Source organism: Oryctolagus cuniculus, chromosome 1, assembly GCF_051225735.1.
Source record: "Oryctolagus cuniculus isolate XC-2025 breed Fujian yellow rabbit chromosome 1, ASM5122573v1, whole genome shotgun sequence".
Lineage (NCBI taxonomy): Eukaryota > Metazoa > Chordata > Mammalia > Lagomorpha > Leporidae > Oryctolagus > Oryctolagus cuniculus.
In genome coordinates this window covers 100,092,499-100,117,202 of record NC_142867.1, presented here as the reverse complement: position 1 = coordinate 100,117,202, position 24,704 = coordinate 100,092,499, and the positions used below count along the sequence as shown (strand labels likewise).

Below are 24,704 nucleotides of genomic sequence, written 5' to 3'. Positions count from 1 at the left end.
TGTTTAAAGTCCACATGAGTAGGCTATCTCATTAGTTTATTGATTTGCAGGACTGAGTTAAAAACACAGCGTAGAATATAATTATATAATTTTATAATTTTAAAGTTGGAAGAGATCTTAGAAATAATTAGTGGGTAACCAATCTTTACTGGCTGTTATACCAGCATGGAGATGATAAGTGTACTACAAAGACAACTGAAATGGAATACTTGCAGTGTGGTACATAGAGGAATCGAAGAAAAGTTCTCTGAGAAAGTGTTGTACTAGACCCTGAAGAATGAGTTGAAGTTAGCTAAGCTTAGAAAAAAAATGAAGTGTCCAAACCAAAGGAATAGAATAGTGCTCTTGAAATCAAAGCATTTGTAGAACTGAAAGACCAGTTTGGATTACTGAGGCAACTAAATATATGGAAAGAAAAGGATTATTTAGCGCACAACATGAGAAGTTCAAGTAAAAAGATCAGATGGCCCTGTTGGTGTGGCATCTGATGAAGGCAGCAGATGGCAATAAGGAAGTCCTTGAAGAGGAAGGATTGCACAGTGAGCCAGGAAGCAGAGATAGAAATTGGGCCCAAATGTGGGTTTTAATAACAACCCTCTCGTTAAAAACTAACTTCTGAGATGGCAACCCCAATGATCTAAGGGCCTTCTATTAATTTTTCCTCAAAGTCTGCACCACCCTGGAACCTAGTGTTTCCTTTAATACGTGGTCCTTGGGGGACATTTCCCATCCAAGCTAATATCCAAAAGACAGCAGCATGCTAGTCCTGGTCGGGGCGCCGGATTCTGTCCCGGTTGCCCCTCTTCCAGGCCAGCTCTCTGCTGTGGCCAGGAAGTGCAGTGGAGGATGGCCCAGGTGCTTGGGCCCTGCACCCCATGGGAGACCAGGATAAGTACCTGGCTCCTGCCATCGGATCAGCGCAGTGCACCGGCCGCAGCGTGGCGGCCATTGGAGGGTGAACCAACAGCAAAAGGAAGACCTTTCTCTCTGTCTCTCTTTCTCACTGTCCACTCTGCCTGTCAAAAAATAAAAAAAAATAAAAATAAAAAAATAAACTCTGCATCCAGTGTCTGTGCTTCCTTTAAGTGTTTCTCTATTGACCCATTTTTTGTTCTTTTCTTGGTGTAAAGGCATACTTATCTCTGCATATCTCATGATTTTTTTTTCATGAGGAATTGAATATTTTAAGTACTATAATGTGTCTACTTTTGTAATTATATTCTTCTTCCCCACATGTATGCTGTTTTTTTTGGGGGGGGGGGTTGAATAGTTGGGCCAATGAATATATCATTTTGTTTCACTGATATTTTGTGTTTTGCTTTAAATTTTATTTATTTCTCCTGTAATTTTAATTATTTCTTCAATTTTTGTGTTTGTTTTTCTAGGCCCTTGGGATACATTCATAGCTCCTATATTTTATGCCTTTCCAATTTCTTGATGAAGCCACTAATTGCTATAAACTTCCCTCATAACACTGCTTTTGCTATAGCCCATAAGTTTTTATATGTTGTATTGTCATCTTCATTTGTTTGTAGGAATTGAGAAGCAGTAGCGGGGTGGGGTGTGGGGATGGTCTTCCATCCACTAGTTCATTCCCCAGATGGCTGCAATGGCCAGAGCTGTGCTGATGAATCCAGAAGCCAGGAGTTTCCTCTGGGTCCTCCAACACAGGTGCAGGGGCCCAAGGATTTGGGCCATCCTCTACTGCTTTCCTAGGCCATAGCAGAGAGCGGGATCCAAAATAGAACAGCCGGAATTTGAACCAGTGCCCATATGGGATGCCGGCACTGCAGGCAGCAGCTTCACTCACTATGCCAGTGCCGGCCCCAGGAATTTTTTTACTTACTCTATGATCCACCATTCATTCAGGACATGTTTTTCAGTCTCCATGTGTTTGTATACTTCCTAGAGATTTTTAAATTGTTAATTTCCAGCTTCATTCCATTGTGGTCAGATAAGATACATGATATAATTTGAATTTTTTTGCATTTGCTGAGACTTGCTCTGTGGCCTAGCGTGTGGTCTATCCTAGAGAAAGTTCAATGCATTGATAAAAAGAATGTGTATTTTTAAACTGTGGAGTGAAATGTACTGTAGGTATCAGTTACATCATGTGGCGCATAGTGTTCATTAGCTCTGTTTCTTTGTTGATTATCTGTCTAGTTGATCTGTCCATTGATGAAAATGCAGTGTTGAAGTTCCACATTACTATGGTGTTGGAATCTTTGTCTCCCTTTAAATCTATTTTAGTACTTGTTTTAAATAGGTGCCTGGCATTGAGTGCATATACATTTATTATAGTCACATCTTCCTGTTGAATTGATCTCTTAATCATTACATAATGCCCTTTGTCTCTTTTTAACTGTTTTTGTGTTAAAGTCTATGTTGTCTGTTACTAGCCTGGCTACACCTGCCCTTTTTTGCTTTCCGTTAGCATGGTAAATCTTTTTCCATACTTTAACTTTCAGTGTGTGTGTATCTTTGTTTACTTTGGATTTCTTTTATACTTTTATTGGGAGTTTTTTCTGCCTTCACCTTCTTTATTAGTGCTGACAAATTCAATTCCTGTTTGTTATGGAAGGTCTTTATTTCACTTTCATTCATAAAGCTTTGCAAGGTACAGTATTCTGGGTTGACAGGTCTTTTCTTTTCTTTCTTTCTTTCTTTTCTTTTCTTTCTTTTCTTTCTTTTCTTTCTTTTCTTTCTTTCTTTTCTTTCTTTCTTTTCTTTCTTTTCTTTCTTTTCTTTCGTTACAGACAGTGAGAGAGAGAGAGACAGAGGGAAAGGTCTTCCTTCTGTTGGTTCACTCCCCAAGTGGCTGCAACAGCCGGAGCTACGCTGATCCAAATCCAAGAGCCAGGTGCTTTTTCCTGGTCTCCCATGTAAGTGCAGGGCCCAAGAAGTTGGGCATCCTCCACTGCCCTCCTGGGCCACAGCAGAGAGCTGGACTGGAAGAGGAGCAACCAGGACTAGAACCCGGCACCCATATGGGATGCCGGCGCCGCAGGCGGAGGATTAACCTAGTGTACCACGGCACCAGCCCCTGTCAATGTAATTGGAGATCTTCTGAAAGCAATCTGAGCTTCAGCACAAGCTTCTCTTGTGCACATTTCAGTATAATTTCTTTGTTTTACTGTTGAAAGTTTGGCTACAATGTGTTGTGTTGAAAATCTTTTCTGATCATGTCTATTAGGAGTTCTACATGCTTCTTCCTGTCCCTAAATGTCCCTTTCTTCAAACTGGGAAACTTTTCTGTTATTTCACTAAATAGACCTTCTAATCCATTCTCTCTTTACATACCTTTTGGCATACCTCTTGGGACTCCTAAGACCTTTGTATTGGGTCATTTGATAGTATCCCATGTATCTCCAGCACTATTTTTTAGTTTTCTGATTTCTTTTTTTTTTTTTTTTCTGACTGAAAAATTTCCAGAGATTTGTCTTTTTTTTTTTTTTACAGGCAGAGTGGACAGTGAGAGAGAGAAAGGTCTTCCTTTGCTGTTGGTTCACCCTCCAATGGCCACCGCGGCTGGCCCACTGCGGCCGGCGCACCGCGCTGATCCGATAGCAGGAGCCAGATGCTTTTCCTGGTCTCCCATGGGGTGCAGGGCCTACTGCACTCCCTGGCCACAGCAGAGAGCTGGCCTGGAAGAGGGACAACCGGAACTAGAACCCGGTGTGCCGGCGCCGCTAGGCCGAGGATTAGCCTATTGAGCTGCAGCTCCAGCCAGAGATTTGTCTTCTAGTTCGAATGTTCTCTGGTTCATTGAGTCTGTTGTTAAGGCTTTCCACTATATTTTTTATTTGACATTTAATTCTTCATTTATAGTATTACATTTTTATTTCTCTTCCAAATTTCAGTTTTCTGTGAATTTTTCATTCATGTCATGTATAGATTTCTTTAATTCGTGAATTTGCTTCTCATTGCTTCTGAGTCATCCTATGATTAATCTTCTCAATTCCATTTCAGGCATTACATCAGTCTCTTCGCCTTCCCATTGTAATATTGAAGAGTTCTTGTGTTTTTTTGGGGGAGTCATGTTGCGTTCCTTGTTCTTGTTTCTTGTGTTTATTGGTTTATTTTTAGGTATTTGTTGAAACACTTGTTGGCTTCCTCCACTTGTGGGTTTTATCTTTGAACAGTGCCTCTGTGGCTTAGTGGAGTATCTGCTCCTTCAGTGAATACTCAGAGGCATGTACTGGCTTTCAGAAGCTGGCATGTCATCCTGCCCCTGGCTGCGGGAATCACGTGCTGTGTGTGTGCTTGCTGCTGTGTGTCTGCTCATTCCACACTGCTCCATGGCATCCCTCTTTCTGTAGATTTCCACTGCAGACTTTGCTCCAACTCTCCCTTGGGCATAAACTTCCTCTACTTTACCTCTGCTATCTTCCCCTGGTCAAAATCAGCACATCTTTTCTCTATTCAGACATCTTGGAATCAGCCCCCCTTCTGATTCTTCTTACACAGTAGGTGTTCTGTTTACCTTTTTTTCCATAAATCATTAGGCACATAAATGAAGGTACAAATAAATAACAGTATTGTGAGAATGTATTTTATTGGTAATCCAACAAGTGACTTAGTATTAAGATTTTAGAGTAAAGGGACATTCTTTTTATTTCTTCAGTGGTTTTCTTATAAGCACTTCTATGAAATAATTGCACTTTTTCAGACACCTTAATTTATAGTTGAGCGAAACTGTTTCCAGTGAGAGGCTACCTGTTTTATGTATTCTGTAGCACAACCACATTTCTGGGCAAGCGTACGGAATACTAGAATGTCATACCTGAGGCTCCACTTGAGATACTGATATTTGCTCTAGCATTTTCTATAGCAGTTTTATGAAAATTGCAGAATTCCTTGAAAGTACCTAAATTTTTATTTTCCATTTAGGTTACTTGCAACAAGAAAATCTCACTTCTACCTGCCAGACTTTTATTTTAGAAAGTTCAAATTTAAAAGAATATGCAGAACACTGTACAGATGAAGGTTTTATCCCAGCCTGCTTACTGGTGAGTTATCTGTGACTTAAGGAAAATATTTTATCACTGACCAACAATAGAGACTATAAACAAAATCTTAAAACCAGCTACTCAGCAACATCAGAATTGATAGAAAATCAGTACTTTGTATTCATGCATGACTGATGAGACCCAAAGAAGGCCAGCTGTTCTTGCACATTCATGCCATAGCTATTAAGTGAATTACAACTTAACACCCTAATTTCTGTTTAATTTCACTGCTGCTTGTCTTGGAGCTTATTTCTTTTTCTGCATGGCCTCTATCTGCCTTCTTTCTTAAGACAGATATTTTGATATCTTGCTGTCACCTCTTTTGTAAATATTACTATACCAGGAAAGGATGATTTGTTCTATTTTATAATGGATACATTCCATGATATACATTGTACATTTGTTCACATAATGTTATTTTATTATTTTTTGACAGGTAGAGTTAGACAGTGAGAGAAACAGAGAAAGGTCTTCCCTCTGGTGGTTCACCCCCGAAATGGCCGCCACGGCCGGCGCTGCGCCGATCTGAAGCCAGGAGCCAGGCACCTCCTCCAGGTCTCCCACATGGGTGCAGGGGCCCAAGTGCCCAGGCCATCTTCCACTGCCCTCCTGGGCCACAGCAGAGAGCTTGACTGGAAGAGGGGCAACCAGGACTAGAACCCGGCACCCACATGGGATGCCGGCACCATGTAGAGGATTAACCAAGTGAGCCACAGCGCCGGCCCAAAATGTTATTTTATTTTAAACGTGACTTCTTTAAGAAGCATTTTGGGTGTCACAGACAACATAATTGTGTAAAAAATTTAAGAGAATCTATAAAGTGTTTTGCAAGGTCATAGGATATAAATGTACAAAACTCTTGTACTCCTCTTTACCTACAATTAATTAGAATTGAAAGTAAAAAAAAATTCAGTTATAAGAACAGCGTTGTGGCACAGCTGGGTGAGCTGCCATCTGTACTGCCAGTATCCCATATGAGCACCAATTTGAGTCTAGCTCTCTACTAATACATCTTCTAAGTTAAGTAAATCTTTAAAAAACATATTCATCAGGGTCGGCTCTGTGGCATAGTGGGTAAAGCCACCACCTGCAGTGCTGGCATTCCATATGGATGCCAGTTCGAGTCCCGGTTGCTCCACTTCTGATCTAGGGTCTGCTGTGGCCTGGGAAAGCAGTAGAAGATGGCCCAAGTCCTTGGGTCCCTGCACCCACATTGGAGACCCAGAAGAAGCTCCTGGCTCCTGGCTTCAAATCGGAGCAGCTACAGCCCTTGTAGCCAATTAGGGAGTGAGCTAGCGGATGGAAGACCTCTATCTCCCTCTCCTCTCTGTGTAACTGACTTTCAGATAAATAAATAAATCTTTAAAGAAAAATTCATTTAAAATCATAGATGAGGGAGACATTATTTCTCAAAGTAATATGGTGTTGTGGTTTGGATTTTGAAACAAAGGACCAGTTGAGAGAGCGAATGCTTTTCCATCAGCTGATTGACTCCCAAAATTTTCACAACATATGGAGCTGGGCCAAGTCAAAGTCAGGAACCAGCAGCTCCATATAGATCTCCCAAATGGGCGGCAAAACCCAGGTACTTAGGCCATCATCTGCTGCCTTTCCAGGTGCATTAACAGGAAGCTGGATCAGAAGTAGAGAAGCCAGGCCTCAAAATGGCACTCTAATAGGGGATGTGGGTGTCCCAAGCAGTGGCTTAACCTACTACATAATAACACCCACTCTCAATTTTATTTCTTTGTGTTGATAAAAGTACAATGGTTATTTAAGATGTTAATGTTATAGGATGCCAAATATTGTGGAAATACTCTGAACTGTCTTTGGAGTTCGTTACAGAATCTACAATTATCTAAAAAATTTAAAGAAACAGTCTTACAGGGTAGATAAGGGTAGAATCTTAGGCCTCATGTTTTAGATAAGAAATCTGACATTCAGAAAAGATTAAATTGCATGCACCAAGTTTTTACAGGTAAGCAGCACTAAGAACACTTTGCTGTGTTCCTTCTGTTACTGTCTATTAGTAAAAGTGTACTACTTAGCAGTGTCCCAAAATAATAGTGGAAAAGAAGCAAATTAGGGAAAAGATGAAATGGGAAGAATATTTTAAGACTATGACTAGAAGTTGGGCATTCATAATCCAAAAGTCTGAAATGCTCTTAAGTTTGACACTTTTTGAGCACTATCTTGTCACTCAAAAAGTCGCAGGTTTTGGAGCTTTTTAGATTAAGGGCACGAGACTAGTAAAGTCTATGCTAAAATACCAAAATTTTTCTTTAAAACTTTGAAACCTGAAACACTCTAGTCCTAAGCATTTCAGATTAAGGTACTTGTCCTGTATTTATTCCTGCTTACACCTTGTGAATCCACAAGAAAGGGATTTCTCTCCTCTCTCAGGTGATGGGAATCTTAGGTGTGCATGTAAACTTGTATAGCTGTGGGGAAGATGAAGGAGTTATATGCAGAAAAGAACCTAGTTTTTCAGTCATTCAGCAATTCATTAAGCACCATAAATAAAGCAAAATAGTTCCAAGATGATACTAGGCAGATCACCTACCATCTAAGTCTTTAAATAAAAAAAAAAAATTGGAGAACTAATATGACAATTCAGGAAGAGAAAGAGAACTAATTGCCTCCTATGGGACATTGTCCTCAGTATGTTACATGTATTCTTTTTTAACATTCAAACATAAGAATCTGTGAATTAAGAGTTAGGGGCAGGTGCTTGGTGGTACAGTAGTTAAAACACCACTTGAGGCCGGCACCGTGGCTCACTTGGCTAATCCTCCACCTGTGGCGCCAGCACCCCGTTTCTAGTCCCGGTGGGGAGCTGGATTCTGTCCCGGTTGCTCCTCTTCCATTCAAGCTCTCTGCTGTGACCCGGGAAGGCAGTGGAGGATGGCCCAAGTGCTTGGGCCCTGCACCTGCATGGGAGACTGGGAGGAAGTACGGCTCCTGGCTTCAGATCGGCGTAGCGCGCCGGCCGTAGTAGTCATTTGGGTGGTGAACCAATGGAAGGAAGACCTTTCTCTCTGTCTCTCTCACTGTCTAACTCTGCCTGTAAAAAAAAAAAAAAAGAAAAGAAAAACTTGAGAACCCCCATCCTCTATCAGAGTGTCTGAGTTTGAGTTTGGGCTTTCAATTCCACCTTCTGCTTATGGACACCTGGGAGATAGCAGGTAATGGGCTCAAGTGCTTGGACCCAGATTGAGTGCATTTGGGGAGTGAACCAGTCAATGAAAGATTCTTTCTTTCTCTCTGCCTTTCAGATAAAATGAAAATAAAAATTTTAATGAATTTATATGTCCATTTTATACATGTAATAGTAAGCTGTAGAGTTTAGGTGATTTGTCTTGCATGTGGTAAATGTTGAATTTGAAACCATAATTTTCTGCTCCAAAATTATTGTTCTTCCCTATTTTATGACTTCGGACTTGAGGTAATAAACAATAAAATCCTACTCTTGAGTTATAGTAACGGGAATAGAACAGACAGATGTGCTGATGAGAAGATTTAAATGAGAAGAAATAATCTGATCTTTTGCAAGGAAGTCTCTTTCACACTTCAGGGTTTTTTTTGTTTATTATTGAAATTCAAAATGCTTTCAGGATAGCCAGGCAGGAGCCAGTGCTGTGGCGTAGCAGGGAAAGCTGCCATCTGCAGTACCTGCATCCCTATGTGCACTGTTTCAAGTGCTTGCGCCCCTGCACTCATGTGGGAGACCTGGAAGAAGCTCCTGGCTCCTGGCTTTGGTCTGGCTCAGCCCTGGCCTCTGCCTTTCAAATAAATAAATCTTGGGGGGGGGGGGGGCGCAGATTAGAGCTATGTCCTTACTGTTTTTAAATAATAGTATCTGAATCTGTACCTGCCGGCTAAAAATTGCTTTTGTGTCCATGGACTATCATAGCTAAAGAAACATAGTCATAATGTCCTATTCTAACAGGTAAGAATCTTTACCCTTAGTAGCTTTGAGCAATCCCTGACTTCAGTGTGTATTTTTTTCATTAAGATTTACTTATTAGAGAATCAATGTTAAAGACAGAAAGAGGAGAGACAGATAAAGCAGTCTTCCATCTGTTGGTTCACTCCCAATTGACCACAGTAGCCAGAGCTGGGCTGATGCGAAGCTAGGACTCAAAAGCTTCATCCGAGTCTCCCACTTGGGTGCAGGGGCCCAAGCACTTGGGCCATCTTGTACTTCCTTTCCAGGCCATTAGCAAAAGCTGGATGGGAAGAGGAGCAGCCTTGACACGAACTGTACTTGTGCCCATATGGGATGCCAGCACCATATGCAGAGTCCTAGACTATACCACAGTGCCTGTCCTAGACTATTTCATTTTACCCTTGTATCAGAGGTGGTTGTGCAACCCACATCTTTTAAGAACTTCAGAGTGGTGGAATGTTTCATGGTAAGAAATCATTGGTAGTAGTACATGATTTTGATGATGTTTCATCCTTTTTTTTTGTTTTGTTTTCAGTCTTTATTCGGAAAAAACTTGACAACAATTTTGAATGAATATGTAGCTATGAAGGCAAAAGGTAAGAAAGAAGTCAGATTAAGGAATTTTTTGTTCCTTTTCTTTATAGCATTATATTCTTGTAATGTTTTGTGAAACCCTTAGGTAAACTAGTCTCTGTTTGATTAGATTAATTTTCCTGGAAGACGTGATTCATTTCTATTTAGAGTGATGTATAAAATGCAAAAAAAATCCATGTTAGTAAGCATAGCCAAAAAAATCATCTTTTAAAAAGACTAAAATAAAACTTTTAACTAATTTATCTATATTAATGAATAGGAATTACTATATCTTAGGAAGTTTGAAACTAATATTTTACCTTTTATATAGTTGAAGTCTAGACAAAGAAAGCCAGTCATAAAAATCTAGCTTGTAGTTCCAAATATAAAGCAATAATTGCCCAAATTAATAATTTTTTAAGGGCAAAATTCTGATTGTTTATCTTCCCTAATATTATTTTCAAAGCTTACAACATTAACTGAATAATTAGCATGAAATGTAGCATAAAAGAAAGAGGCTTAACATATATTCATTACTGTCGCTGTGTAAACATTGTGTTGGGTGTTTTCATGTTTTTATCTCCCTTATTCTTTAAAATAGCCTCATAGGAGATATAGTTATATTTTTAAATAATAGGAAACTGGGCATTACATTTCTGCACTAAAAAATTTGCATGACCTTTATGAAAGTTGTTATAAAGGAAATTATCATAATTACTTCTAAATGTCACATGATACCAGGTAGAACGAAGATTTAAAAAAAAAGTTTGTCCTTTTATAAACGAAAAGAAAATAAAAATTATTTGTCTAAAAAACCTTCAGGGGTTGGGCATTTGGTGCAGTGGTTAGAATGGTGCTTGGCACGCTTATGTCCCATTGTAGATTGCCTGATTTGAAACCTGGCTTCACTCCTGAATCTAGTTTCCTGCTGATGGGCACTCGGGAAGCAGCAGGTCATGGCACAGGTGGTTAGGTCCCTGCCACTCATGTGGGAAATGTGTGTTGAGTCCCTAGCTCCTGATTTTTCCCTTGCCCAACCCAAGGTGTTACAGGCATTTGGAAAGTGGACAACCACATGGGAGGTCTCTCTCTCTCCCTGGCCCTCTCCTCCCTCCTTCCTACCCTTCCTTACAAATAAATTAATTTTTTTTAACGTGTCACAGTTTTTGCAGATGTCCATTTCTACTCATATTGGATACTCAATGACTTGAGAAAAGAAAGTAACATTATTTCTTTGCAGACCATTTTGCCAAATAGGCTTATTTCTCAATTCCAGCATAATATCAGCCACTGAAAGACAAGTTTTTTCAGTAATTTGCTGTGCATTGTTCAAATTGAAATATGAATTTTCTTTAACTTTTTCCTTTTTATGATTTAGAAACATCAAATGATGTCCCAGCAATAATGTCATCTCTGTGGAAGAAGTTGGACCATACACTTTCTCAAATCAGGTAACAAGCTAATTAGAATGTGTATAAATGGTTTTGGTATATATACTTTCAGATAATCTTGAGACCTGTGCAGTGTGCTTATAGAACATTTATCTAATTTTAAAATTATTTAGATGTTATTGACATTTCTTTGAAATAGTTGGAAATAAACTGCATACTTTTAGTAAAATGTTTACAAATTAATAAAATGAGATGTATAGAAGTTGAATGACACTTCCAAATTTCCATAGCAATTTAAAGTCAGATCGAAGGCTACAACAGCTCTCCTAATCCCAGTTCTCTTAGGTATCTGTCTCTTTGGTGTATATTCAGAGAATTGATGTGTTGAATCTATGGCCCATTGGTTCTTCACTTGTAGACACAAGCTTGAAAAATAATTCTTCTAGCATCTTTTATATTTGGAATTTTCTCACAGTAATAGATATTCAAATTCTGTCTAAATTAAAGCCTTGGAATGCCAATACTGACCCTGCTACTATTAATTTGTAACATCTCTATTTGATTTTTGTGTCTATTGTTAAAACCACAGTGTCTTACCCCTTTTCTCAGAGCTACAAGTAACTACCTCACCTAACTGCAGGAGGGGCTTGGAGACTGGGATGGAGTTCTTGGCTCCTGGTGTCAGCCCTGGCTGTTGTATTCATACGTGGAGGATCTCTGTTGGCTTTGTCAATCTGCCTTTTAAATAAAATGAAAATTAAAATTTTTAAGTAAATGAAAGTACATTAATCAAATTGCATAAGTTTTGTTGGCAGACTTTTTGACACATTCACTGAAAAAGTAGCATTGTGTCTGTGACAAACAGATGCATGAATGGGTAAATGTGAATTCATTGTAAAGGGATTTGCATATACTATAAATTTTCATGTACATTTTGCCCCTTCTTAGACTAGAATAAAATAAATCCGTGGCCATAAATTTGATAAAAGCAAGATTCCTTTGACATCAGCTTTGGGATTCTGAAATACATATGTCTGGATTCATATGTGAAATCAGAATTTCGCTGGGAAGGCATCTTTGTAATTATAAGAGCTAACTTAAAATGTTACACTTTGTGGGGCCAGTGCTGTGGTGCACTGGGTTAATCCTCCGCCTGCAGCACCAGCATCCCTTATGGGCGCCGGGTTGCTCCTCTTCCAGTCAAGCTCTCTGCTGTGGCCTGGGATAGCAGTGGAGGGTGACCCAAGTACTTGGGCCCCTGCACCCAAGTGGGCACCCAGAAAAAGCTCCTGGCTTCGGATCAGTGCAGCTGCAGCCATTTGGAGAGTGAACCAACGAAAGGAAGACCTTTCTGTCTCTTTCTCTCACTGTAAACTCTACCTGTCAAATAAATAAATAAAAAAATCTAGGAAAAAAAAAGTTACGCTTTATGTTGTTCACTTACATGTGTAAATTTCAAATCAAAATTTTTTTTTAAGATTTATTTATTTGAAAGACGGTTACAATGTCTTAAACTTATGAGTAAGGAAAGACAGTTACAGAGAGAGGTATTGACAGAGAGGTCTTCTATCCGCTAGTTTACTCCCTAGATGGCTACAACAACTGGAGCTGAGCAATCTGAAGCTAGGAATCAGGACTTTGTTCCGGGTCTCCCACAGGGGTATAGGGGCTCAAAGACTTGGGCCATCCTCCGCTGCTTTCCCAGGCACATTCGCAGGGAACTGGATCAGAAGTGGAACAGCCAGGACTTGAACCAGCACCCATATGGAATGCCAGCACTGAGGGCAGAGGCTTTAACCCACTGCACCACAGCACTGGCCCCCCCCGAAATTGTATTCTTAATTTAATGTTAAGGCATTCTAATACATATTGCATTAGATATGAGCTTAATTACCGTGGCCCAGGAGTGCAGTGGAGGATGGCCCAGGTCCTTGGGCCCTGCACCCAAGCATGGGAGACCAGGAGGAAGCACCTGGCTCCTGGCTTTGGATCGGCGGAGCGCGCCGGCTGTAACAGCCATTTGGGGGGTGAACCAACAGAAGGAAGACCTTTTTCTCTGTCTCTCTCTCTCTCACTGTCTAACTCTCCTGTCCAAAAAAAAAAAAGTGTAAATGTGTATGGATGTGTTTCCATAACACTGCCTTTCTCATTAAGGTTGGTAGGGTTGTTTACCCCAAAAAAATGTTTCTCCTTTTTGTTTGAAACATATCTTTTGCCTTTTTAGCTCATAATTTACTTCAAGTATGAGTATAACTAAACAGTGAGTCTCAGCAACAAATTTTTTTTTTTAATGAATAACTGCTTTATTTTGTTTGTAGAAGCATGCAAAGTTCCCCAGGGCTTGCTGCCAGTCAGAGAGGTTGGTATTCAACTTTACACTAAAAACAATGTTTATAATTACTTCACACTAGATTGGTGAACATTTTCATTAATTCATGTATGCCATCTATATATTTAAACCGGTATTGTTCAGTATTGTATATATTTAAATTAGTGTTATAGTAGAGAATGTTTTCATATATCATAAAAATGCATATTTTAAATATTCTTTACATGTCCTTATTAGCTGTCATGTAGTATCATCTTAAAATTCTCATGCCAGTAGTTTTATTTCATGGGAGAGTTATTAGTAAGAATTATTACAGAAGATACGTAGTTTTGGACTTAGAACCTGAGTGTATTTATTTTAATTTGTTTTAAAAAAATCATTACATAAATCCAGTTGATTTTTTTAGTCTGTAGATCCATTGTTATATTTAGATCATATGTCATAAAATTCTGAAAACTATTTTTAACACTGAATTAATGTTAAACACCTCTGTGTTTCAGCCCGAACAAGAAATGGAATTGCAGAAATCAAACGACAGAGAAGGCTTGCATCTCAAACAGCTCCTGTCACTTCAGAGTTGCTGACTTTGCCTTATCTTCCAGGACAATTTATCACTTCTCCTTTGACACCTACACAGGTTGTTCGACCAACTGGCCCGATTTCAGCTCCACTGAAGTCAAATTTTGTAGTGGTCAACCATTCACAGTCACAAGATACTGTAACTGGTAAATTTAAATTTCATTCTCTTAATCTTTGTTGTTAATCAGATTATATAAGTGAGATAATATAATAAAGTCCTTATAGTCATATACAAAATTATGGCCACCAAAAACAAATAGAATTGGGAAAAGCTATAATGGTGGAGTTGCTATAAAATAAGCATATAAAATCTGAATTTTAATCTAAAATTTGTTCTTTCTACTCACACTGATATCCAACTTTGTACTCTTCTAATTCTTGAAGTTTGGCATTAATCTAAAAGATGCTGCTGTATTTTATTTTAAATGGAATACACCTTATATTTTACCACTTAATTTATCCCAGTTCTGAAATGAGGAATGTTTTTCCTTCATATTGCAACTGAATCTTAAGAGATTGAAATTAACTTAGAAATGATGTGATACATCTTGCTGTTGTATACATAAAATTACCGGATGCATGATAGTAATGGGCAAAAAACTAGTGAATGACGAAGCAGAAATTAGAATTCAGAGGCCAACTCTCCATTCCCAGCTAGTCTTGTTTTTGTTTATTGATCTCCCTTGTTGCCATCTTTCCTCCAAATGCTTTTCTACACCCAGAACACTTTGCTATTAGTTTCTTACACCTTTCCTATTCTGATGTGTTATTCTTTGTTGACTATACTATAATTTGTGTTTTGTTGTGAAATATTAAAGCATAGGTACTTTAGTGTCTAACACAATGCCTTTTTCATATTAAGTTCTTGGTAAATATTAACTGAATTGTAATACAAAATAATAATCAGTATTTAATGATCCTTGTCCTAGTTAAGAAAACCTTATTGAGGGGGCTGGTGCTGTGACGCAGCAAGTTAAACTGCTGCCTGCGGTGCTGGCATCCCATATAAGCTCCAGTTCCTGTCCCTGCTACTCTACTTCTGATCCAGCTCCCTGCTAATAGGCCTGGGAAAGCAGCTGAATATGGCTCAAGTACTTGGGCCCCTGCACCAACATGGGAGACCTGGATGAAGCTTCTTGCTCCTGGCTTTGGCCTGGCCCAGCCCTGGCCATTGCAACCATTTGGGAGTAAACCAGCAAATGAAAAGTCTCTAATTTAAAAAAAAAAACTATCCAGTTTCCTCAACTTATTGTTTTATTTTCTTGAAATGTAGCTGGAGAGACTTTAAATATGGTTCCTGGTCCTCAGGAAAGGAAAACTCATGCCAGTTTAATGTCTCCTGGTAGACGTAAAAGGTAAATGATTTTTAAAATGCACAAGTTGCAGAATACCATTAAAAAAGAAATAATAGACATTTACATTGTTAATAAAGTACTAATACTGAAGTAAGTTTTGAGGATTGTCTACTGTTATATCCATTCCTAAACACATCTTTTTATACATTTATTCTTCAAGAAATTAGGTTGCATGCTTCTATCATTGATATAACACTGTTTCATGGGATTATGGGGGTTTTTTGTAATGGTATATAAAATAATGATGTATATGCTAACAATTGATGTTACCACAGATCTTTTACAGAATTTTTAAATTAAGTTTTTTTAAAAAATAACAAATAATACCAGCATGGTTTATGCCCCAAACACTTAAACATTTAAAGTACTAATTCAGTTGGTAAGATTTTTCCAGGTGTGTTCTTGGAAAAAAGTTCTTTTCATTTATACTTAGTCTTTGTACCTTTGTTGGAAGGATATTTAAGAGAAGAGAGAGAATTAAAATGTGTCTTCTCTTTTGCAGTGAGGGGAGGATGTCTCTGAACTGACAACCTGTAGATATTTTGATTGAGTTTTTAAAGGCTACATATACTTTATTTCTTTCCAGTCTTCTTTAAAATCTAATAATGCAGTTAGTCTGAAACCATTATAAAATGTATGAGGTGGGCAGCGCTTGCTTGGTTTAGACTATATAGCTAGTAAATGGTAAAACTAGATGTCATATTCATTCTCAAAGTGTCATATTACTTTTCTCTACTTTGTTCCTATCACCAATAGAGAAAATAATTTTTTCTACCATGATTATAAATTTTATATATAGCTAAGGTAGAATCTGTTCAAGACATGGTAGTTGCAAAGCAAACTTCTAAAATTTATTTCAGTGACTCTCAAAGAAAAAGTATCAACTTTCCTGGGCCTCATTCAACAATACGGAATTTGCAGGATCCTAATGCATTTGCAGTAGAAAAAGTAAGTGACCCTCTAAAACTTTACAACTTAAAATATTGCTGAATTTAAAAACAGTATCATAAAGGGTGAACGTTGTGTCACAGTAGTTTAAGCCACCTTTTAGAACAACCACAACCCACAATTGAATGCCAGTTCAAGGCCTGGCTCTTCTGCTTCTGATCCAGCATCCTACTAATGCACCTGGGGGCAGCAGATGGTAACTCCTATTCTTGGGTCCCTTCCATTCATTTGAGACCTGGATGGGGCTCCTGGCCCCTGGCTTTGGCCAAGCTTAACTCCAGCTGTTGGATGTATTTTGGGGGTGAACCAGTGGATGGAAGATAATAGATCTCTGTTTACTCCTTTTATTTCTGTCACTTTGCCTTTCAAATAAATTAGTAAATCTTTTTTCAAAAATTAAAATATTCAAATTGTATACATCTTCATGTGTATATGTATATAAAATATACATATAAACTAGCATGTATAAAAACATACCTATAAATACATGTATAAAATACAGTATTTCTTTAAGACTGAGCATTGGAATAGCCTTGGGATACAGAATAAGAATGTATAACTGTAGGAGATAATCTGTTCAGAATAGATAATGTGACAAATATACCAGATAAGAAACTTTTGATATTTTTAGGAAACTAAACGTTTTGTTCTTGCTGGATCATGTTGTAATAGGGCATTTTTCTGGAATCTGATTATGTCAAGAGGAAGCATGTAAAATTCATTTTAAAAATGGAATTTCAAAAATTTATTTTGGTTTTTTAAAAAGTTTGTCAAAACCACACATTTTCGTAATAAAATTTTTCCATGAACTTCTTAAACACCTCCACATGGTAAGGTAAAGAGCATGACTATAAGCAGTGAAGAAAGAATTTGTGAAAGATAAAAATTTCTAAGTTTAGGTTTTGATATGGAGAAAGCCGCCACAACTTCGGAGTTTTTACATGAGTCTGTCAAAATTATCCAGATTTAAAAAAAACTTTCTTATTCTTTTGCTAAAAACTGACTTTGTTTTACAGCAAATGGTTATTGAAAATGCACGAGAAAAAATATTAAACAACAAATCTCTTCAAGAAAAGTTAGCAGAAAACATTAATAAATTTTTGACGAGGTAAGCAGTATATCTAAGATACCAATTTGAAGGTGCCTAATTGCGTAACTCCGCTAAAAATTTCCCTTTCTGTTTTACAGTGATAATAATATTGCTCAAGTACCTAAGCAAGCAGATAGCAACCCTACTGAGCCAGAGACTTCAATTGATGAACTCTTGGGACTTCCGGTATGGGTAGATGTATATATGACTCTGTGACTGTGTGTGTGATACATATATCCCTAGTTAAAACTGGTGATATGTTGATTTCCCTTCAAAATCAAAGACTTAATGTATGAAATGATTTAAAACAATTAAGATACAGCTTTCCATCTTTACCTGAAATTGTGTTAGAAATTGTCTTTGAAAATGGAAGCTATAGGGGCCGGTGCTGTGGCACAGCAGGTTAAAGACCCAGCCTGCAGCGCCGGCATCCCATATTGGCGCCGGTTCGAGTCCCAGCTGCTCCCCTTCCAGTCCAACTCTCTGCTATGGCCTGGGAAAGCAGTAGAAGATGGCCCAAGTCCTTGGGCCCCTGTACCCTGTGGGAGACCTGGAAGAAGCTCCTGGCTTCGGATCAGCTCAGCTCTGACCATTGTGATCATCTGGGGAATGAACCAGCCTAATGGAAGATCTCAATCTCGATCTCTCTCCTCCTCTCCTCTCTCTCTCTCCTCTCTCTCTCTCTGACTCTACCTCTGTAATTCTGCCTTTCAAATAAATAAATAAAATCTTTTTGAAAAAGTAGTATCTATATATTGCATTATCAAAGTGGTAAAAGTAATAAGCTATTTCTGTGGCTGGTGCCGCAGCTCACTAGGAAGACCTTTGTCTCTGTCTCTCTTTCTCACTGTCTAACTCTGCCTGTCAAAAAAAAAAAAAAACAAAAAAAAGTAATAAGCTATTTCTAAACCATCAATAGCTAAGCAGTTTTGCTCTGTATCTAAAATCTCTTACTCATACAACAGTCCATTCTGGATTTCCAAGTATTTAATGCTTAACAACTCATTAGTGAGAAGATTGATGTTTGTAATAATCAACAATATATATGAGGTAGCTTCAAAAAGTTGTGGTGGGGGTATACATTTAATCTAGTGACTGAAACACCAGTTAAGCTGCCCGTGTCCCTCATCAAAGTGCATGGTCTGAATACCCAGCTCCAGCACCTAAATACATTATCCTTCTAATACAAACCCCAGAAGGCAGGTGTGATGGCTGAAATGATGAAGCTTTTGGGACCCATGTGGGAGACAGAGTTCCCAACTCCCAGCATCAGCCTAGCCCGTGCTGGCTGTTGCAGGTATTTGGGAAGTCTCTCTGTCCTTCAGGGGAAATTCACATTATCCTTTAATTCAGATTCTTCATGAACTTTTTGAAGTCCTTTCCTACAGTGTTTAAATTATATCTCTTCTACACTGCTACAAACCATATAATATAAAGATAAGTTCAACTTATTTAACAAAATTAAGTGGACACTAAAAAAAAAGCACTAACTGAATGAATAATTAAGCAAGAGAAGAAAGATAGGGGCTGTAGTCACTGTTGCTGTTCAGTCTTGGTGAATACAAAAAGTGACTATAACAGCACAGCAATTAAATCCTCCCCCTTTTTTTTAAGATTATTTATTTTTTTATTTATTTGAGAGGGAGAGACAGAAAGGTCTTCCATCTGCTGGTTCACTCCCCAAATGGCCGCAACAGCAGGAGCTGCGCCGAACGGGAGCCGGGAGCCAGAAGCCAGGAGCTTCTTCTGAGTCTTCCACTCAGGTGCAGGGGCCCAAGGACTTGGGCCATCTTCTGCTTTCCCAAGCCATAGAAGAAAGCTGGGAAGAGGAGCAGCCAAGACTAGAACCAGCGCCCATATGGGATGCTGGCGCCGCAGGTAGAGGATTAGCCTACTGCGCCACAGCACTGGCCCCTAAATCTCCACTTTTAACATGAGCATTCCATATCAGAATCCACTCTGCTTCTGATCCTGATCCAGCTTATTGCCAATGGACTTAGGAAGGCAGTGGAGGATGGCTCATTTGCTTGGGCTTTTTGCAACCCATGTAGAAGATCAAGCTGCAATTCTGACTCCTGGCTTTGCTCTGGCTATTGCAGCTATTTGGGAAGTGAGGTAGTAGATAGATCATTGCTCTCTGTTGATCTCTCCTTCCCTCTTACCCGCCACGTGTGTCTGTGTGGGCGTGGGTGTATGTACCTGTGTGTATCCCTCTTTCTCAGTTGTTCTGCCTTTCAGATAAATAAATCTTTAAAAACAAAGAATGAACCAGCCAAGGTAAAGGCAGAACTTTTTACTGTATAACATTTTTCCATGTACAGTTTTCCTTTTGGAAGAGTAACTGAGGTTGAGGCTATAGCACATCCATGTACTTGTAGTTCTTAAAATGTAAACATTTTTTATTGACAAGCCCATGTGAATTCATTATAGTAGCTTTTCTTTGAATTCTAGGTAAAACCATTCAGTATTTTTTGCATACGCCAGTACTTTATTTAAAAAAACATTCCTATATAAACATTTAACGAGTACATTCCCTTTATCTAAATTTTTATATAGTCTACAACTCCTTGATTTTGTCTTCACAACTGCATCAGTTGCTGACCATAATCAGAGCAATCTATTTGATATTATGAAGAATTATGTGAAAGTGAAGACAGGGCCCTCTGTTCTTGGTTGTTGATAACCTTGTCTGTGTGGGAAAGTTAAAAAATCAGATTTAAGTAATAGTTTGTAAAACAGTACAAATGAATGTTTTCAAAAGCACAAACTCCCAAGGCCAAAGAACAAAAGGGAGCAAAATGGGAAAACAGTTCTTAGAAGCTGGAAAGGAGGAATAGTACCTGACATAAAGACCCCAATTCTATACCAGTAAAGGCAAAGCTCAGAAAAAATAAATTTCTAGGGGCTGCCGCTGTGATGCAGCAGGTTAACACCCTGACCTGAAGCGCTGGCATCCCATGTGGGCACCTTTTCTAGTCCAGGCTGCTCCACGTCCGATCCAGCTCTCTACTATGGTCTGGGAAAGCAGTAGAAGATGGCCCAAGTCCCTGGGCTCCTGCACCCACCCAGGAGACCCAGCGTTGGCTCCTGGCTCCAGATTGGTGCAGCTTCAGCCATTGTGGCCATTTGGGGAGTGAACCATCAGATGGAAGACCTCTCTCTCTCTGCCTCTTCCCTCTCTGTTTAACTCTGATTTTCAAATAAATAAATCTTTTAAAATATATAAAGGGGTGACGAAGCAGCAAGAAGTAAACTTGTATTCTCTCCATTACATGCTACCCACCCTGCAAATACTATTGCTATTCATAAATTCTGCCAGCAATGAATATGACTTGATTGAAAGTAAAGAACTAAAAATATATGTGGTTCTGGAAGGTAATTCTGTAGCTTGGATTTTGTCCCTCCTACACCAATTGGAATAGAGCTTACATAAGGCAGCTTTTGGCATAGCACTTTTGAATGAGTAGATAAGCGAGAATTATGTAGCACTTTAAGAAAGCATTTAATATGAAGAGAGCAAAGCAGACAAGAAAAAAAGATGGAGATAAATTTATACAGAACGATATAAAACAATCTACTACAAAATACTACATTTGTTTTTGTTTAGATATGTATGGATAGTTTGTATATTCATTTGAATTTTGAGGAATGTGTTCATCAAAGTGATTAGTTAAGTGTCATTTAAAAAAACGTTCACGTTCTACTTTCTAGTCTTACTGCGATAGTTGTTTTTGTTTGTTTGTTTTTATTTGACAGGCAGAGTTAGACAGTGGGAGAAACAGAGAGAAAGGTCTTCCTTCCATTGGTTCACTCCCCAAATGGCCGCTACGGCCAGTGCTTTGCTGATACGAAGCCAGGAGCCAGGTGCTTCTTCCTGGTCTCCCATGCAGGTGCAGGGCCCAAGCACTTGGGCCATCTTCCACTGCCTTCCCGGGCCACAGCAGAGAGCTGGACTGGAAGAGGAGCAACCGGGACTAGAACCCAGTGCCCATGATGCCGGCACTGCAGGCAGAGGATTAACCAAGTGAGCCACAGCACCAGCCCCTCTGCAATAGACTTAAAGTACAATCAGTTTTCTTGAAGGGAAATGTTTTTGCATACAAAGTCAAAGATATTAAATGTCTGCTAATTATTTTGCTTTTACTAAACCATATTAATTCAGTTAGGATCTTGCCTTTACCTCACTCTTTTGCAGAGCGAAATTCACATGTCTGAAGAAGTTATACAGGATATATTGGAACAGACAGAATCAGACCCAGCATTTCAGGCCCTCTTTGATCTCTTTGACTATGGTAAGTGTATTGTTGCTTTCACAGCAGTTAGACAAAAAAATTTCTCTAGTTTCTTTGGTTAACTTAACACAATCAACACTCCATAGCACGTCTTGAAAAAGTTCTTAACTTTGTTAAAGTAAATATTGTATGAACAAGTAAAAGATAGTGTCTTGCTTCACTTTGTTTTTACTTAAATTTTAGCCGTTAAATGGGGAGGCTTTATTTTTTTGTTTTTGTGAGCATTGTGGCCAGTCAGCAGACTGTTGAGGTCCAGTACTATAATTAATAAACAAAATAGAAAATACAAAAGGAGTATGAAAAATTGGCCATTTTCTTCAGTTTCTTAATCTAGTGCAATAGTTCTCAAATTACAGCCCCAAAAATCAGCACTATCAACTTTATCTGAGAACTTGGGGCCTCCAGGAAATTCTAATAGTTAAATAACCACAGGACTAGTGTAAAAATTTTTCTACTGGGGCCATCGCTGTGGTGTAGCGGGTTAACGCCCTGACCTGCAGTGCTTGCATCCCATATGGGCGCCGGTTCTAGTCCCGGCTGCTCCTCTTCGAATCCAGCTTTCTGCTATGGCCTGGGAAAGCAGTAGAAAATGGCCCAAGTGTTTGGGCCCCTGCACCCACATGGGACACCCAGAAGAAGCTCCTGGCTTCAGATGGGCGCAGCTCCAGCCATTGCAGCCAATTGGGGCGTGAACCAATGGATGGAAGACCTCTCTTTCTCTCTCTCTGCATCTCCTTTCTCTGTGTAACTCTTGACTTTCAAATAAATGTTCTAAGAAAAAAATGTTTGTACTTACAAATGATACGTAAAACAGCATGTTAAGGGGCTGACACTGTGGCGCGGCGGGTTAAAGCCCTGGATAGCAGCACCAGCATCCCGTGTGGACAGTGGTTCAAGTTCCGGCTGCTCCACTCCTGATCCAGCTCTCTACTAATGCATCTGGGAAAGCATTGGATGATGGCCCAACTCCATAAGCCTGTACCCCTATGTGGGAGACCCAGATGAAGCTCCTGGCTTCGGGTTGGCCCAGCTTTGGCCATTGGTGCCTTCTGGGGAATGAACCAGCTGATAGAAGATCTCTTTTTCTCTGTCTCTGCCTGTCTCTCTAACTCTCTTTCAAGTAAATAAAATAAAAAAATTTTTTTTTTGACAGGCAAAGTGGACAGTGAGAGAGAGAGACAGAAAGGTCTTCCTTTGCCGTTGGTTCACCCTCCAATGGCCGCCGCGGCTGGCGCACTGTGACCAGCACACTGTGCTGATCCAATGGCAGGAGCCATGAGGTGCAGGGCCCAAGTACTTGGGCCATCTTCCACTGCACTCCCTGGCCACAGCGGAGAGCTGGCCTGGAAGAGGGGCAACCGGGACAGAATCCGGCGCCCCGACCGGGATAGAACCTGGGGTGCTGGCGCCACAAGGCGGAGGATTAGCCTAGTGAGCCGTGGCGCCAGCCTAAATAAAATAAATTTTAAAAAGTATGATAAAATATCTAAAAAGCCAAAATTAAAACCAAAATTTAACATTTGCTTGACCCCTTATTTTATACTGGTCATTAATTATTTCCATGTGTCTTTTTTTAACAGGTAAAACAAAGAATAATAAGAATATATCACAAAGCATTTCTAGTCAGCATATGGAAACCAGTCAACATATGGAAACCAATCAACATATGGAAACCAGTCCCAGTATAATTTTAGAAGATGAAACTAATGTAGCACCTAAAGGTACTTTTAAAACAGAAGATTCTGGTAAGAATTTGATTTTATCAATCCAAATCTTTATATTAGTCTTAAAATTCAAAAGGAGGAAATACTTGAAAGTTTGTCAGTTTATCACAAGGGTCTTTATTTCTAGTTTTTTCTCCATTAAAAAAGAAATTATTCCTGGGGCCGGTGCTGTGGCGTATCAGTTAAAGCTGCCGTTTGCAGTGTGGGCATCCCATATGGGCGCCAGTTCAAGACCTGGCTGCTCCACTTCTGGTCCAACTCTCTGCTTATGTCCTGGGAAAGCAGTAGAAGATGGCCCAAGTCCTTGGGCCCCTGCACTTGCGTAGGAGATCCAGAAGAAGCTCCTGGCTCCTGGCTTTGGATCGGCATAGCTCCGGCCGTTGCGGCCATTTGGGGAGTGAACCAGCAGATGGAAGACTGCTCTCTCTCGCTCTCTCTCTCTCTCTGCCTTTCCTTCTCTCTCTGTGTAACTCTGACATTCAAATAAATAAATGAATCTTTAAAAAAAAAAAAAACGCATTCCCAAGAGTTTAGTAGTTTGAAAGGTGAACTTTTGAACTTTTAGTGCTCATTGATTTATCTTGCAGTATGTTCTGGGAAAGAGGATTTTTTTTGTGTTGAGGATAAGATTTTTTAAATTTTTTTAATTGACATAGTAATTGCACATTTTATGATGTACATTGTGCCATTTTAATACCTGTAAACAAAGCATAGTGGCATGTCATGCTAGACACATCCTCTTTCAATCCCTTCCTACTCCTTACCCTTCCCAGGCTCTGGTATTCAAATGCTAGTCTCTTTTACTTTAAGATCAACATTTTAGCTTCGATGTGTAAGGGAGAACGTGCAGTATCTGTCTTTCTGTGCTTGATTTATGTCACTTAATGTGATATTCTTCAGTTCTATTTCATAACAAATAACAGAGCCTCATTCTTTTTTGACTAAATAATATTCCCTTCTGTACATTTACCATATTGTCTTTATCCATTCTGTCACTGGACACTTAAGTTAATTCTGTGTCTTGGGTATTGTGAATGGTTTTATAGTAAATATGAAAGATTCTTAAACATTTCAGTTCATTTGGATATGTACTCATTAGTAGAATTACTGGATCATAAAGTAATTACATTTCTCGCCTTTAAAAAAATTTATTTATGTTTAAGGCAAAGGGACAGAGAAAGGGAGAAAGAGACCATCTTGGATCTACTATGCACTCCTCAAATGGCTGCGATTATCACAGGTCAAAGCCAGGATCCTGGAGCTCTGTCTGGGTCTCCATCTGGGTCTTCCCTATGGGTGGCAAGAGCCCAAGCCCTATTGCCATCCTCTACTCTTTTCATAGGCCCATTAGCAGGGAGATCAAAAGTACAGCAACCAGAACTTGAACTGGTCTCTAGTATGCCAACATTGCAGGTGGCAGCTTACCCCACTGTGCTACAACATCAGCCCCCCCCCTTTTTTTTTT

The 24,704-nt window shown here is 39.3% G+C and overlaps 1 protein-coding gene across 3 annotated transcripts in view; it reads left to right on the top strand.

Moving 5' to 3' along the window:
* NPAT (nuclear protein, coactivator of histone transcription) overlaps positions 1-24,704 on the top strand; it is a 49,371-nt gene that overhangs the window by 7,204 nt on the left and 17,463 nt on the right. For 2 of the 3 annotated variants that reach the window (XM_008261842.5, XM_089333587.1), the window contains 11 exons: positions 4,891-5,009; positions 9,494-9,554; positions 10,910-10,982; positions 13,241-13,281; positions 13,752-13,976; positions 15,104-15,185; positions 16,046-16,133; positions 17,150-17,241; positions 17,322-17,409; positions 21,419-21,515; positions 23,096-23,260. In XM_008261842.5, coding sequence (XP_008260064.5) covers positions 4,891-5,009; positions 9,494-9,554; positions 10,910-10,982; positions 13,241-13,281; positions 13,752-13,976; positions 15,104-15,185; positions 16,046-16,133; positions 17,150-17,241; positions 17,322-17,409; positions 21,419-21,515; positions 23,096-23,260 — 1,131 coding nt within the window. The remainder of the gene's footprint in view (positions 1-4,890; positions 5,010-9,493; positions 9,555-10,909; positions 10,983-13,240; positions 13,282-13,751; positions 13,977-15,103; positions 15,186-16,045; positions 16,134-17,149; positions 17,242-17,321; positions 17,410-21,418; positions 21,516-23,095; positions 23,261-24,704) is intronic. The other variant, XM_051849722.3, reaches the window with a different exon arrangement.